Source organism: Rhinoderma darwinii, chromosome 11, assembly GCF_050947455.1.
Source record: "Rhinoderma darwinii isolate aRhiDar2 chromosome 11, aRhiDar2.hap1, whole genome shotgun sequence".
Taxonomy (NCBI): domain Eukaryota; kingdom Metazoa; phylum Chordata; class Amphibia; order Anura; family Rhinodermatidae; genus Rhinoderma; species Rhinoderma darwinii.
In genome coordinates, this window is record NC_134697.1 from 67430279 (window position 1) to 67446600 (window position 16322).

A 16322-nucleotide genomic window follows, 5' to 3' on the forward strand; every position below is an offset into this window, starting at 1 on the left:
TAGAACTTACGCCATGACAACGACCACAAACATGCCAGTAAATCCACCAAGGAATGGCTGAAAAAAGAGTAATAGAGGTTTATGTATTGGCCAATTGTAATGCCCGCGGTAGCTGACAGCCGGCATTCCCCACATACCGGCAGTTGCGAACGCAGGTCTCTCAGGACTTGCCAGCGTCTCCTCCTCCAGAGATGCCGGCACACACTGCTCTCCCCTCCTGCTGATACTTCTAGGGTGCACACCTGCAACTTAGTCCCTATCCAACCCCTACACACCCGGGACTTTAAAAAGGACTCTGCCCACTTCCACCTTGCCTGAGCAATGTTGTGTCTTCCCTACATTTGTCTTGCAAATGGTTCCTTAGCTGTATCCTGTATCCCGTATCCTGAATCCTGTTTCCCGTATCCAGTATCTGTGTTTAGTTCTAGTGCCTAAGTTGAGTGTCCAAGATGACTTCACCATCTGTGTCCGGTAACCCTTGCGAAACCGAGTGTCCAAGATGACTTCACCATCTGTGTCCAGTGCCTGTGCCAAACAGATTGTCCGAGACCACTTCACCATCTGTGTCCGATGCCCGTGCCAAACCAAGTGTCCGAGACCACTTCACCATCTGAGTCTGGTGTCCTAGCCAAGTCTAGTGTCCGATACGACTGCACTACTCCAGTCCGGTGTCCTAGCTAAGTCCAGCGTCTGAGATTACTGCACTACTCCAGTCCGGTGTCCTAGCCAAGTCCAGAGTCTGACACAACTGCATTATTCCAATCTGGTGTCCTAGCCAAGTCCAGTGTCCGAGATGACTGCACTACTCCAGTCCAGTGTCCTAGCCAAACTTCATTATCTGGCACAGGCCTGCTTCCCACTGACAGTCTGGCATATACCCGCTTCTGACCTTCCAGGTACTTTACCATTACTGACTCTCACAGACTCTGTTTATTAGGAGCTGCTCGGTTACGGTGAAGTGGTACAGTGGGTCCACATACCTGCAAGTTGTTACACCAAGTCAAGCCCAGATCAAAATTGAGATACTGTTAATAAAGGATGTACATGCATGAAAAAAAACAACTCATTCCACAGCTGAAAAATAAAAATCTCCATGCAGAAGTGGGGAATATTATTTTTAAATAAATCATTGCAGTCAATTTTTTTATTGTGTTTTTGTTTCAGTCACATCACCTTTATTGTTCTCTTTCTCTAGTTAAATATTGGTAAGTCCACACATGTTCATAACATTTGTTTATGTCAAATAGTATGTGAATATTTGTTTTCTGCATTTCTCTATACAGAGATTGTGGGATATATTTAATTTGTTAGATCAATGATCAATGCTTGTCACCCCCCAGGTAGAACATAACCATGTTCCAAATAATTTCTATTGTCAGACAATTTCCACAATGTGAGAAGATTAACAGGATGTTTTTTGGATAAGATAAGATATCCTGCTGAATAAACTGGCTTTATGAACACATTCTTGGAAACTATGTCAGGATTGATAACAATAAGTTATACAATTTAATTACATTATTCACTTTTATTCAAGTTGGGAAGTTGTATGGCCTCAGATTTTTGTATTCAGTAATATGAACTACCAGAACAATAAATGATTAGCTCTCGTCTTACAATGATTTTTACTTTTTCCTAATTTTTTTTCCTACAATGCCTAATTTTCTTTTACCTTCTATCATTTTAGCAGCGCTTTAACAAGAAGCAATATAAAAGTCAATTTGTGGACTGCCATATACTGATTCTAAGTATTCAGGTCATTTGGCAGCTTTAATTAGGACTCAGCAAGATTAAACTTACTCTAGAACATTTACCAAGCATTCACTCATTATATTTATGGATCATGGCAAATCTTTAGCAAGTCTTTGCTGTTTGTCAAGGTAACTTTTCAATTTATTTTAATTAAGTTACAGCATAAAATTAACTTTCACAATGTATTAAATTTAAGTAAACATATTACGCCATAATATATTCAGTTCCCATTTGAGAAGTCTACAGTACTACAGATGTGTCCACAATTTGTCATTATACAGATGCAATCTCGTAAAAATTTTTATATATTAAACGTATGTTTTTTAACATGGGAGCCTATGGGTGACGTATGACCGACAGATGCCGCTAATGTATGACATCTGTCAGCTATCAGACGCCGATAGATTCCCATGTTTAAAAAATGTACAGTAGACTTTTAACGTATACTACTGGATGGCTGTGCCGTATAATTTTTTTAACATGAGAGTCTATGGGCGGAGGGATGGCTGATGGATGGCATCCACTTGAGGCATCTGTCTGAGTTTTAAGTTTTTTAAATGTTTGTTTAACGACTCGCGCAATTCATTTCAGGCTATGTCAGATTTAGAGAGAAAGTAAGAGGGGACACATATTTATAAAAAAAAAATAATAGTAACAATTTTTAGAACTTAAGTATACCATAAGTTAGTTTTCATTGAAAAAAATATATTTCTATTTGTCCGGATGGTAAAATTCCAAAGTTTTGCACTTTCTAAAATTCAAATTTGAATGAATATTTTGGCCTTTATGCTTGCTATAGTTCATAACTAATGCTTGTAATTCTGAACATCTATGACATTCATGCCTCTCACTAAATGTGTTTAACAGTGCTTAAAGTAGAAATAATGACTATTTCTTAGGGCAACAGTAATTTTACACTTGTGAAAGGCAATTTTTCATTTTAATATTTTTTCTATAATATAATAATGCCTGTCTCTTAATATTCAAACTCCATATGTTGCATAAAGACCCACCCTTTTTTCAGTCTTTATAGTCATTTTCTTCCTAAATTCCAAATATATCATGTAAAAAAAATCTTAGGCTGGGTTCACACGAGCACATTAACGTCCGTAATGGACGGACGTATTTCGGCGGGAAGTCCCGGACCGAACTCAGTGCAGGGAGCCGGGCTCCTAGCATCGTAGTTATGTACGACGCTAGGAGTCCCTGCCTCTCCGTGGAACTACTGTCCCGTACTGAAAACATGATTACAGTATGGGACAGTTGTCCTGCAGAGACATAGTACATAACTATGATGCTAGGAGACCGGCTCCCTGCACTGAGTTCGGTCCGGGACTTCCGGCCGAAATACTTCCGTCCATTACGGACGTTAATGTGCTCATGTGAACCCAGCCTAACAATATTAATATTATCCAAATTCATTAGCCATCAAACACAGTTAAAAATTGAGGTCAGCAAAAAATATTTGCTGATCACAAAGTTAACTTTGATCAAATAAAAAAAATATAATGCGACAAACACAAACAAATTTATGGGAAAAAAAAGGATAAAAATCTTGAATTTACCGCTTGAAAAAAGGTAATGGCTTGTTGAAACATTGCCATTTTTGGAATAAACAAACCAATTTTTTCACTGAGTGCTGCCTGACCTTGGACTTTGTATTGCATTTAGTTGCTTATAGGAATCTTAAAAAGGACATTCCAATATTAACCCCTTCCCGCTCCTTGACATACTATTCCGTCATGGTAACCACATTGTTCACGCTCCATGACGGAATAGTACGTCACGGGAGGAACGGACAATTTGGACCGCCGGCTTCTTAGGGGTTAAACCACCATTGATGGCCCGCTACATGATAGTAGGCGGCGATAGTTACTATAGCAACCAGAAGCCTAATAATGGCCTCCGGCTATGCCATCTACGGAAGCCTAGTGGGTCCTGACAAAGTCAGCGAGTAGCTGACAGCTCTAATACGCTGCACTATGCATATAGTGCAGTATATTAGAAATGCGATCAGGGCCTCCTGCTTTCAAGTCTCCTGGTGGGACAAAGTAAAAGAGTAAAAAAAAGTTGTGTAAAAATAAGAAAATAAAAGTTTTAAAAGTAACAAAAGTAACAATCCCCCTTTTTCCCTTCTCAGTCCTTTATTATTAATAAAAACAAACTATACTGTAATGACAAGGTAGGGAGACAGACAGGTGAGCCCTAATCTACCCGCCACTCAGTCCCTGCCGACTTGCACGGCCCGTCCTAGGCGACGGCGTACAACTGGGCGACGGTCCCTACGCTCAATATGTGCACGACAGACAAACAGACAAGGGTACACAGAAGTTAAGGGAAATGGGGCAGTTGCCCACGGCAACACCATGAGCAACAAGAGTAGTGAACAAGCCGAGTCAAACCAGGAGTGTACGAGGTACCAAACGCAGAGCAGGAGAGTAGTCCGTAAAACCAGGGTCAATATGAAGCAGAGGTCAATAGTACAAACAGCAGCAGCAGAGCCAGGAAACAGGCAGAATCACAGGCAAAGGAGGAGCAGGAAATGAAGGTATAAATAGACAGAGGGCGGGAGCTAGCTCCGTCTGGCCAGGCTGTGATAGGCTCTCCCACTTCTCAGCCTCCCAGCCCGAGTGGTAGATGATGAGTCACTCTATCAGACTTAGGAGCAGGTGCAGACTGATTAACCACGGGCGTCGACACAGAAGCTGTGTCTGGCAGATCCTTTACATATACATAGTTGGTATCGCCGCGTCCGTAACAACCTGAACTACAAAAGTGTTTAGTTATCTATCCCGCACACCATAAAAGAAAATAATAATCCATACCAAAATCTAAAATTTTTGGTCACTTCACCTCCCCAAAAATTTAATAAAAAGAGATCAAAAAGTTGCATGTACCTAAAAATGGTACTGATCGAAACTACAGTTAGATACGCAAGAAACAATTCATCACACGGCTTTCTTGATGGAAAAAAAAAAAAGTTATGGCTCTTAGAATAAGGCAACACAAAAAGTAAATGATTTTTTATAAAAAGTATTTTATTTTGCAAACGCCATAAGACTTAAAAAAAACTATAAACATCTGGCATCGCCGTAATCATATTGCGCCGCAGAACAAAGTGAATTTGTAAATTATAGAGCATGATGAACCCTGTAAAAAAATAGAATAAAGAACAATTGTAGAATTGCTGTTTTTTAGTCACCACGCCCCTTAAAAATAGAATAAGAACTGATCAAAAAGTCACATGCACCCCATGAAAAGTACAATGAATTCCTCAAGGGGTCTAGTTTCAAAATGGGGTCACTTTTAATGGGTTTCCCATGTGCTGGTACCTCAGAAGCTCTGCAAATGTGACATGGCGCTCAGAAACCAATCCAGCAAAATCTACATGCCAAATAGCACTCCTGCCTTTCTGAGCCCTCCCGTTTGTCCAACCAGCAGTTTATGACAGCATATGAGGTATTTCCATAATCGGGAGAAATTGCTTTACAAATGTTGGAGTGCTTTTTCTCCTTTATTCCTTGTCAAAATTAAAAATTCATGCCTTTTATCTGAAAAATTTGATCTTCAATTGCACAGCCTAATTCCACAAAATGCAGCAAAAATTACATTAGAATTCTGAGACTTCTCCTGGAGCGGAATCACCGGCCGATGGGCCGCTGTGGCTGGGGTTTCCGCTTCAAGAGAGGGGGACCGCTCCAGGAGAAGTCCATGACGTCACTGTCCATGAATGGACAGTGATGTCAGGGACTTCTCCTGGAGCAGTCCCCATACAGTGGCGCTATCTACAGGAAGGCGGGGTGCCATCTGCGGGGTGGTGCCATCTAAGGGGGAGTGGGCATCTACTTAGTGCTATGTACAAGGGGGCTGTGTAGTACTTACAGGGGGGCTTTGTGGCACTAACTAGAGTTGGTCTGTGTGGCACTACAAAAAATGGAAACACGGCTCGGAATGGAAACAGAACGGATGCAAAACGGATGCAAAACGGCCGATAAAAACAGACCAAAATAGCAGTTTTTATCGGTCAACACTTGGACCCTGTCATGTGAATAGACCCTTAGGCTATATTCACACGACAGTGAAAAAAAATGGCCATTAGAAACTGATCAGCTGTCAGTTTTTCATGGCCATTTTGCACCAGTGTGTCTCCAAATTTTTATGCATTTCCAGTCCGTCTGTCCGTTTTGAATCACCATTTGACATCCATTTTGCATCCGTTTTTCATGGCCTGATGAATTTCATTTGTCATACTTTTTTTGTCCCAACCCCCTGAAAACACCCAAAGGAAGGTCATTGTCATGATTGTTTCACAGTTCCCCTGTAGATGATGGAACACAGCACCCCCATGTAGATGATGGCACACAGACCCCCTGTATATGATGCCACACAGCCTCTCTGTATATGATGCCACACAGCCTCCCTGTGTATGATGCCACACATCCTCCCTGTAGATGATGCCACACAGCCTCCCTGTAGATAATGCCTCACAGACCCCCTGTATTTGCCACACAGCTCCGACGTAGATGATGCCACACAGTCCCGAAGTAGATGATGCCACTCAGACTCCCTGTAGATGATGTCTCACACACACCCTACACCACCCTCCCTGTAGGAATTTCCAGGGACTGTCTCTGTAACTTCTGGACAGTCCCGGAAACATTCACTACAGTTGACCACTATGTCAAATGCCCCCTGTACTAGCGCCACACTACCCGTGTAGTGAGTGCAACAATACACTACATTTAACTTTCAGTTGCCCTACATACAGTGATTGAAATAAGTATTTGATCCCTTGCTGATTTTGTAAGTTTGCCCACTGTCAAAGACATGAACAGTCTAGAATTTTTAGGCTAGGTTAATTTTACCAGTGAGAGATAGATTATATTTAAAAAAAAAACTGAAAATCACATTGTCAAAATTATATATATTTATTTTCATTGTGCACAGGGCAATAAGTATTTGATCCCTTTGGCAAACAAGACTTAATACTTGGTGGCAAAACCCTTGTTGGCAAGCACAGCAGTCAGACGTTTTTAGTAGTTGATGATGAGGTTTGCACACATGTTAGATGGAATTTTGGCCCACTCCTCTTTGCAGATCATCTGTAAATCATTAAGATTTCGAGGCTGTCGCTTGGCAACTCGGATCTTCAGCTCCCTCCATACGTTTTTGATGGGATTAAGGTCTGGAGACTGGCTAGGCCACTCCATGACCTTAATGTGCTTCTTTTTGAGCCACTCCTTTGTTACCTTGGCTGTATGTTTCGGGTCATTGTCGTGCTGGAAGACCCAGCCACGAGCCATTTTTAATGTCCTGGGGGAGGGAAGGAGGTTGTCACTCAGGATTTGACGGTACATGGCTCCATCCATTCTCCCATTGATGCGGTGAAGTAGTCCTGTGCCCTTAGCAGAGAAACACCCCCAAAACATAATGTTTCCACCTCCATGCTTGACAGTGGGGATGGTGTTCTTTGGGTCATAGGCAGCATTTCTCTTCCTCCAAACACGGCGAGTTGAGTTAATTCCAAAGAGCTCAATTTTAGTCTCATCTGACCACAGCACCTTCTCCCAATCACTCTCAGAATCATCCAGGTGTTCATTTGCAAACTTCAGACGGGCCTGTACATGTGCCTTCTTGAGCATGGGGACCTTGCGGGCACTGCAGGATTTGAATCCATTACGGCATAATGTGTTACAGATGGTTTTCTTGGTGACTGTGGTCCCAGCTGCCTTGAGATCATTAACAAGTTCCCCCCGTGTAGTTTTCGGCTGAGCTCTCACCTTCCTCAGGATCAAGGATACCCCACGAGGTGAGATTTTGCATGTAGCCCCAGATCGATGTCGATTGACAGTCATTTTGTATGTCTTCCATTTTCTTACTATTGCACCAACAGTTGTCTCCTTCTCACCCAGCGTCTTACTTATGGTTTTGTAGCCTATTCCAGCCTTGTGCAGGTCTATGATCTTGTCCCTGACATCCTTAGAAAGCTCTTTGGTCTTGCCCATGTTGTAGAAGTTAGAGTCAGACTGATTAATTGAGTCTGTGGACAGGAGTCTTTTATACAGGTGACCATGTAAGACAGCTGTCTTTAATGCAGGCACCAAGTTGATTTGGTTCGTGTAACTGGTCTGGAGGAGGCTGAACTCTTAATGGTTGGTAGGGGATCAAATACTTATTTCTCTGTGCACAATGCAAATAAATATATATAATTTTGACTATGTGATTTTTTTTATTTTTTTTTATATAATCTATCTCTCACTGGTAAAATTAACCTAGCCTAAAAATTCTAGACTGTTCATGACTTTGACAGTGGGCAAACTTACAAAAACAGCAAGGGATCAAATACTTAATTCCTCCACTGTACTCACTGATGCAGCGCCGTCTCTCATCTTCTTCAGATGTGGTCTCTCGTCTGCACGGGATCTGCCAAGGTGGTGCGATGACATCACAGAACCCGTGAAGATGAGAAACCACACCTGAAGAGGACGGCACTGTATCGGTGAGTATGCCAACAATAGCCAGCAAGGGAACTAGTAGTTCCCTTGCCAATCCCCCTGTCACAGATCCGTTTTTAACAGTTGTTACATGTATTGACAGCTGTTAAAAACTGATCTGTTGACATCTTTGGTGGCCGTCTGGCCATGAATTTTTTTTCGACGGCCATTGTTCATGGACCGTTAAAAAAACGGCCATGTGAATACACCCATAGAACATCATTGTTCTGAAAACGGCCGTTTTCACGGTCTTGTGAATATAGCCTTAGTAGTAAAGATAAACTGCTGGCTCATAAACATAGCAGAGTTAGAACAGCAATAAAAAGGTTTGTTTTTTTTCCAATATCAACAAAATAGACTTGACTGTTTTTGTAACCCCCATAGACTATAGTGGAAAGAGCAATAAACATGCTCAACCTGCTCTTTCTTTCTCCTCAGCCTTTCTCGTCTGCTGCCGGCCACTTTGGATTGCCAAACAGGGGTCAATTAATAGGGTCAGAAAACCCCATTAAATAAAATCTTTTTAAGCCTTAATTAAAGTTGAATCAGTGGCTCTATAATTTTCTTTTTTTAAACTAGCAAATGAGAATAAAATAAGGATTAACTAATACAAAGTATTTGGCTTGTAGAAGAAAAGAGAAACACAAATCTTCTCCCAGACGCTTGTTCTTTGCTGGTTATAAAATGCATTAGATCTGTATGATACCAAATGAGTTGGAATCTCTGACATATAAAACCCATAGGTTTAATTTGGTGTTAAACGCGTTTCGAAACCAGACCGGTTTCTTCATCAGGCTAAAACACATAAAATATTATGTCAATTTTGATCATTTCAATAGTGAAAATGACCACCAAAGCAGAGTTAGACAGGTAACAGGTCAACATGTGCTATAACCATTTGCATTCTCACGTTACAAAAAACATTGCATCACAATGGTTGTAAAAAAACATTTCATTAATAGTACATATAATTTATCATTGTTCACAATGTGAGCACTAATGATTTGCCGTTTAGATGTCAAATAAATAGAAGCAGATCTATTTAGGTGTGTCTGGAAGACTATCGCTTGGCCAATTTATACTTTCTATACAATTGTAATGATGCTCAACCATAATATCACATAAGGGAATAAAATAAATATGTTAAATATTGTATAATAGAAGTAAACATGATATGGTGTTGTGGAGGTATTTCAATATAATTCAGTTTATCCATGTTCCACATTTGATAGATCTCATTTAGTTTTTGACAGCAGAGAGTGATACTACGACATACTATTAATGGCCCTTTTCAATCCCTGACCTTCACCTTTCACATTAAGATATAGTCTACAATGTGCGTGCCGATGTCAGAAATAGAATACCAGAAGTTAACCCAAGAACAAATGGAAATAGACTGCTATTACCTCTGGGAGAAAATATCTCTGTACGGGCTGCCATGTTGGAGAGCTATTCCATAGCCTTTGCTACTAATGCTGTTTCCGATGACAGTCACTGAACATTCATCATCCGTGAGGGCTGCATACTCCACTACTGTCACATCCCATAAGAATGCATAGTTTCCTTTCTTTGCCTGGAAGTAAGGAATAATAAAAAGACAAAGAAAACATATACAACACATGTTTAGATTACATTATGTTTGAGACCAAAATAAAGAAAACAATAAAATTACATATAAATCAATAAGAAATGCTGAGTGTGAGTGTGAGTGTGTGTGTGTGTGGGGGGGGGTTATTTTAATTATGGATTTATTTTTCCCACAATTGGCTGTTTTTTGTAGGTTTTGATGAAATGTGATTTTTATTTTGCTGAATAAAATGCTTATACTACACACTAAATTGGATTAATAACTTTTTTCAAGTACAACATTATTTAAAGAATGTTGGGTATTGCCTTTCATGCCGTTTGGTGAACGTAATCATGACTTTATCCGAGTATTATTTTTTCATATCTATGTGATAAATAATAAGTACAAAACAACAGATGGCTCAAGGATTAAGCACAAAAGAATGTGAATTTACAGGCCCTGGCTTTCTGTGCTGTACATTTGCATAAAAAATGCATGAACATGAATCCATCACCAGTGGCATGAATTATGCGAATGTATAGACTGCTTTATCAAACAACGGAAGCTGTTCCAAACAACGAGCGAGAAAAAACTAATTGAATAAAAAAAAAAAAAGGCTTGTTCTGTTGAACTCTTATTACTCCGTAAAGAATTTTCTGGGCAACTGATGTTAAAAGAAAATTATAGCTAAATCACAACACAAGAAGTTCCTAAGAGAAAAAACCTTATTAAAATTTGCATATACAAAATGCTTTGTTGTTTCATGCTTTAACAGAATTAATTACTTTATTTTACAAACTCCTATTAAACACATATTGTGAAGGGGAATAACTTGAAATGACCTCCATTACTGCTCTTTAGAGCCTGAACACAAATACAAATATGTTGTTTTTGCTTTGTTTGGGTGGAAATTATTTGTATAGTTTGCACAATTAATAAACAATACGTAGCAAAATACTTGCATAAAGACAACCCCTATCCATATGCCCTATTAGAGGATGTCAGAGAGCACACATGCTGTAGTACATGATTGTAATAATACGTTTCCCCTATAGTGGCCGCTGTGGGGAAAATGCCTGTCCTGTGCTGTGTGTACAGAATCCCTGTGTTGTCTTCTTACTGAGCAGTCACATCGTACACAGAGACTTCTGTAAATTGTGACTGTTCAGTGAGCAAAAACCACAGACATTTGTACACAGCACAGTAAATCTATGCAGTGTCTGCTCTGTCAGGACCTCCCAGCCCCACCACCCATGCTTACGAATGAAGCAGCCAGGACTCTACTCCTTTATGTGCTGACGGAGAGCAGATCCATTTCCAGTATCTTCTGCCTCTGCACACTTCTTCTGGCTGATAAGCTCAGGGAAAGGTGTTTACTGCAAGGCTGCTCCCAAGTGATGCCGAAGACCCGCTCTGATTGGACAGAGTCACAGTGATGTAGAAGGCAATGCCTACTGCGGAGATGTGAGGTCTCCTACTCTCTGTACCTTTACTCAAAATGAACATATTAGGCGCCCAGCAGGGCAGGGGCCATAGCGGGACAACAGGAGGGACAAAAAATAAAATTTACAGTGTTGAAATTGAGAGGACGTCAGAAATAAGGGGAGGTATATATATATATATATATATATATATATATATATATTTTATTTTTTTTTGAATTTTTTTTCAATTGGCAGTTCCTATTTAAGAAAATATTTTATTTGTTTGAAAGGACTAATTTTTCCTGCCTATGAGATACATGTTAAGTAGCCCCCCATTTATTTAAATGAAAGTGGCATGTCCTTTCTTGCTGCGGTTCCACCTTTTACTTCCCAATAAAATCAATCGGAGGCAGAAAAAAAAACACGTAGCTTATTTCCAAGCGTTTTTCGTTGAGTAGTTTGCCCGCGGTCCACAATGACAAAAAAAAAACGCAGGTAGGTCAAAATCTGAATCTCAGATTTTTTCTGCCTCCAAAATACTCTGTGTAAGCTATGCCTGAAAAGGTGGAGATTGGTGGAGTCTAGAGGAGATGGTGGAGGTGCCACGTGTATGATCACTGTAATTGGTCGGTCTGTATAGATAGATGAATCACAGCTTTGCCAGATGGTTTAAATTAGCATCACTGCTCTGCACGCATCATTCCAGTTAGGAGCGGTGAGCAGAGCAATTCTGTACTGCTTTGGGCTGTGCTGCTGGGGTTTGATGTGCGATCTGCTTACTTTCGACCAAGTGGGCGTTGTACAGAGGAGTGCATGACGCTGACCAATCGGCATCATGCACTCCTCTCCATTCATTTACACTGCACTAGCGATATAGTTATATCACTATGTGCAGCTACATACACAAGCCCTAATATTACTACAGTGTCCTGATAATGAATACACATGACCATCCAGCCTGGACGTCATGTGTACTCAGAATCCTGACACTTCTGACTCTTTTTTTTGTGAGATTCCGGCAAGTGAAACCAAATCTCGCGAGATTACGGAGCTAAACGAGATTTGGTTTCACTTGCAGGAATCTCACAAAAAAAGATTCAGAAGTGTCAGGATTCTGAGTACACATGACGTCCAGGCTGGATGGTCATGTGTATTCATTATCCGGACACTGTAGTAATGTTAGGGTTTGTGTATGAGGCTGCACATAGTGATATAACTATATCGCTAGTGCAGTGTAAATGAATGGAGAGGAGTGCATGATGCCGATTGGTCAGCGTCATGCACTCCTCTGTACAACGCCCACTTGGTCGAAAGTAAAAGTACGCCCACTTGGGCATTAAGAAAGCTCATTAGCATAAACCAAAATGGCTCTTAACGTTGTGAAAAAAGATTGTTTTTTTAAATAAAAAGCATTACTGTCACCTACATTACAGCACCCATCTCCTTATATAGGAGATATGGCACTTATAATGTGGTGACAGAGCCTCTTTAATGCTATTTTGAATACTTTAAGGGCAGGAGTTTTAAAATGTATATGGGGCTTCTAACATATAACGGCCCCCTCCCTTACAACCTTCAAGTCCCTGTGCAGCTACTCTGTTCCATTTACTCAATCCCTCTTTTTCTCTGATGCATTCCCTGCCACTGACTCTAAGGCTATGTTCACACGCTTAACAAGAAATGGCTGTAAATAAATAATTTTAAGCCGTTTTTTAACCAACTAGCGTTTTTTGCTGCGTTTTTTACGGCCATTTTTGGAGCTGTTTATCTATTGAGTCAATGAAAAATGGCCCCAAAACGGCTCAAGAAGTGACATGCACTTTGTTTTATGAGGCGTTTTTTACGCGGCTGTTTTTAAAATGGATTGTCATTTTTCCCATTGAAATAAATGGGCAGATGTTTGGAGAGTCCCCGCATTTTCAGCCGTTTTAAATTTTTTTAGTAAGAGTCAGCGGCAGGGAAAGCATCAGGGAAAAGGAGGGATTGAGTAAACAGTGCAGAGCAGCTGAAAACCATGTGTCTTTCCGTACTTAGAAGGGGGCATTTGTTTGCCGCTGTGCCGCCCGCTCTAAAACACAGCAAGTTGCCGCCCGAGGCGAGATGCTCATCTCGTCTCATGGCAGAAACGGCCCTGTCGCTAATATACATTCCGGTCCCCCGTAACGCTGATTATGAGGTTTAAATAGATTTTTATAGCACTGGCGGAGGACCGGAAGTCTAGTTGCACAGTCTTTCTCCATGTTGACACGACTCTTCGTCATATGACCGTCCCCACTGTACTCTATGTACAAGCAGTAGTTATAGTAGTAAATGTATATTAGCGAGAGTACTCACATACTACAGAGAATACGTTGCTAATAATTTTCACTCCCCACATAACCCCCAAGTCATTTATCTCTGAGCTTATCATAAAAGATGGATATAAGGACTTTATTATTTGCTGGCATTTTCTGAAGAACATGAATAGGCAGAATAATAAAGCAATCAATCCCCCATCAATAGTCTCTGTAATTATTTGAGAAATATATATATAAAAGTTAGATATTCCCAACAAGTAATTGATGTTGTGAAGAACTGATAAACACCTACACGAAAAAAAATGTAAAAATCAATGCTGATGTAATAAACCTGTTGCAAATAAGTAGACAAAATAATATGTTTTGTATTTGCTTCACACTGTTTTGCATCCAAACTGTATTTAGAGCAAAGATTATATCAAAGTGTCTATTCAAAGTCCTGATGATAAACAATATGTGTATAGTGAATAGTGACCGTCTGATTATCCAGAATAATGAAGTGAACCTCTGCCTTTAATGAAGATGATGAATGGAACATGTCACTTCTTGTCTTGCCTTCTAAAGATGTCACCCACGAGCATTTTGTAGCCGCCTGCCCTTACATTACAAGCCTCATTATGAGTGATAATCTTTGGCTTTTAAGTTGAATATTTCTCTCCGCACTTTTTAAAATCCAACCTTGAAATGTTCTGCCAGAAAGCTCGTTCTCATGTCAGGATGTTCTATTAGATTCTATCTTTAGAAAACAGCAGCCTTTTATCTATAGACATATCTAGACAAGATAATTGTAATAATTCCTTGAGAACAAAATGAAAGCTTTGAGAAGATTACATTCTAAATAAAAGATGTTTATTTATTTAAATAGCAATGTCACCTGTGCCTACTGCCGTCCTTACTAACCAACCTCTTCATTAATTGAAGGAACTACTTTAGATTTTAAAAGTCCATTAATCTGCTCACATTCGTTGGCCTGTAATTCATTAAGTCTCATCACAGCTTTAAATAGGAATCAGGGAACACCCTCTTGTTGGCACTTATTTCCAGTGTGGAGCATGCTCTTTATTTGTGGGCATATAGCAATTATGTCTATGGCACCCCAAGGACTTCAATGAAAACTGTAAGCATATCAGAGAAAACATCTTAGTCTCAGATAACATTGAAAGAAAGTTTCTATTAACAATGAGACTTATACTACATGATGGATGAAAAAATAATTATATGTTTAGTCTATCTTTTACTCCTTAGTGTCAAATATTTATCCAACAATACTGGGCTCACTACAGACCCTGATAGAAACACTTGTTAGAATTGTATTATTGGCTGTACACGCTACTATACCACACTCATGGAAGTTCACGTCTCTCATTACTTTTTGGTTCCAAAAACCCATAATCTCTAAAAGATGAAAGTACTGATGTCAGATGCCAAAGCTTCCTTTGAAGCCTACTTTAAATAATTGGAATATAATTGGCTCCATTTAGTGAACAATCCTGAATACAATAATTATCTTTGATTCTGAGAGTCCTGTACACAACTTATGGTCTCCCATTCTCCTAAGCGTCTTCTCTAGCCAATCCTCAAAGACAACATTACAGCTGCTCTTAGGCTCCTTCACTGTACCACGATTCCACTACATACCGGATATACCTACCACATCTGTTTTTGTATGTCCCTTGCCCCCCTGGTATCAGGAGAAACTGTACCGAGCTGTATATGCAATGGTATCTTTCCATGTATAAGTTTGAGCTTTGTTTCTTAGTTCCTAACTGAACATGTTGATGATTTTCAGTGTACTTGCCTATGTTTATATTGCCTCTTGCGCCTGGTCATCCTATCCTCTAATGAGAGAAAGGATTCACGGCACTCACCATTTAAACAAAGTATTTTCCTTATTTTCACATATCCATGCAGGTATAAGAATGGGAGACAAACAAAAAGCAGGTGGCGAACAGCCATTTCACATCCCAATGACGATCTGTCAAAGCCTATTTGCAATACAGGCAGATCACGTTTCAATCCCCAACTATGTGCATTAAACTTTTTACAATGTTAAGTACAATGTTATAATACAAAAGGCATACATATTATAGAAAGAAATACCAAATGGGTTTAGAAGGATTATCTAGGAAAAGATGTGTGTAAAGATTGTCATTATTGTAAACATAGTAAATGTAGTATAGATTTTATTATACCTCATATGATAAAGGTTAATCACCTAGATAGATGCCTTTTTCCCACTACTTGGACCAGTTTTGCATCATATTTATTGGATACCTAGGCTTTTTTTAAAACCTAAATATTTTTTATTGCCATGAATCCTACTTACTAACCACAATTGATGTGGCCAGCCTGTATACTAGGATTCATATATATGCATTGAGGCCATAAATATGGTTCTAAATATAACTGAGAAGAAGTCTTATGTGAACTTTATCTGCAAAGCTTTTGAAGTCATATTATCTAATAACACTTTTAGTTTTGGGGACTACGGATATCCCAAGTGCACCAAAACTGTGATAGGTATGCCAGTGACACCCACTTTTGCAAATTTATTTTTTACCTCCTGAGAAATATATATACACGGTACAGAAGCCTTATGACGGATATATACAACCTATGTTAAGATTTATATATGACGTTTTGATTGTGTGGTTTGAAACGGAGGGAAATTTCTTGGCTTTTGTATCATATTTAAATGTGATCTGAATATGGCTTACACATCTAGTTTTGGGGGCACCAAGTTAAATCTTTAGATGTTAATATTAAAACTGATGGATGTCAAGAAATC

General features: G+C 39.6%; 1 protein-coding gene across 2 annotated transcripts in view; it reads right to left on the reverse strand.

The window, feature by feature from the left end:
• Nucleotides 1–16322, reverse strand: part of GRID1 (glutamate ionotropic receptor delta type subunit 1) — an 832880-nt gene that overhangs the window by 42597 nt on the left and 773961 nt on the right. For both annotated transcript variants that reach the window (XM_075841706.1, XM_075841707.1), the window contains exon 14: nt 9653–9819. In XM_075841706.1, the coding sequence (XP_075697821.1) occupies nt 9653–9819 (167 nt within the window). The remainder of the gene's footprint in view (nt 1–9652; nt 9820–16322) is intronic.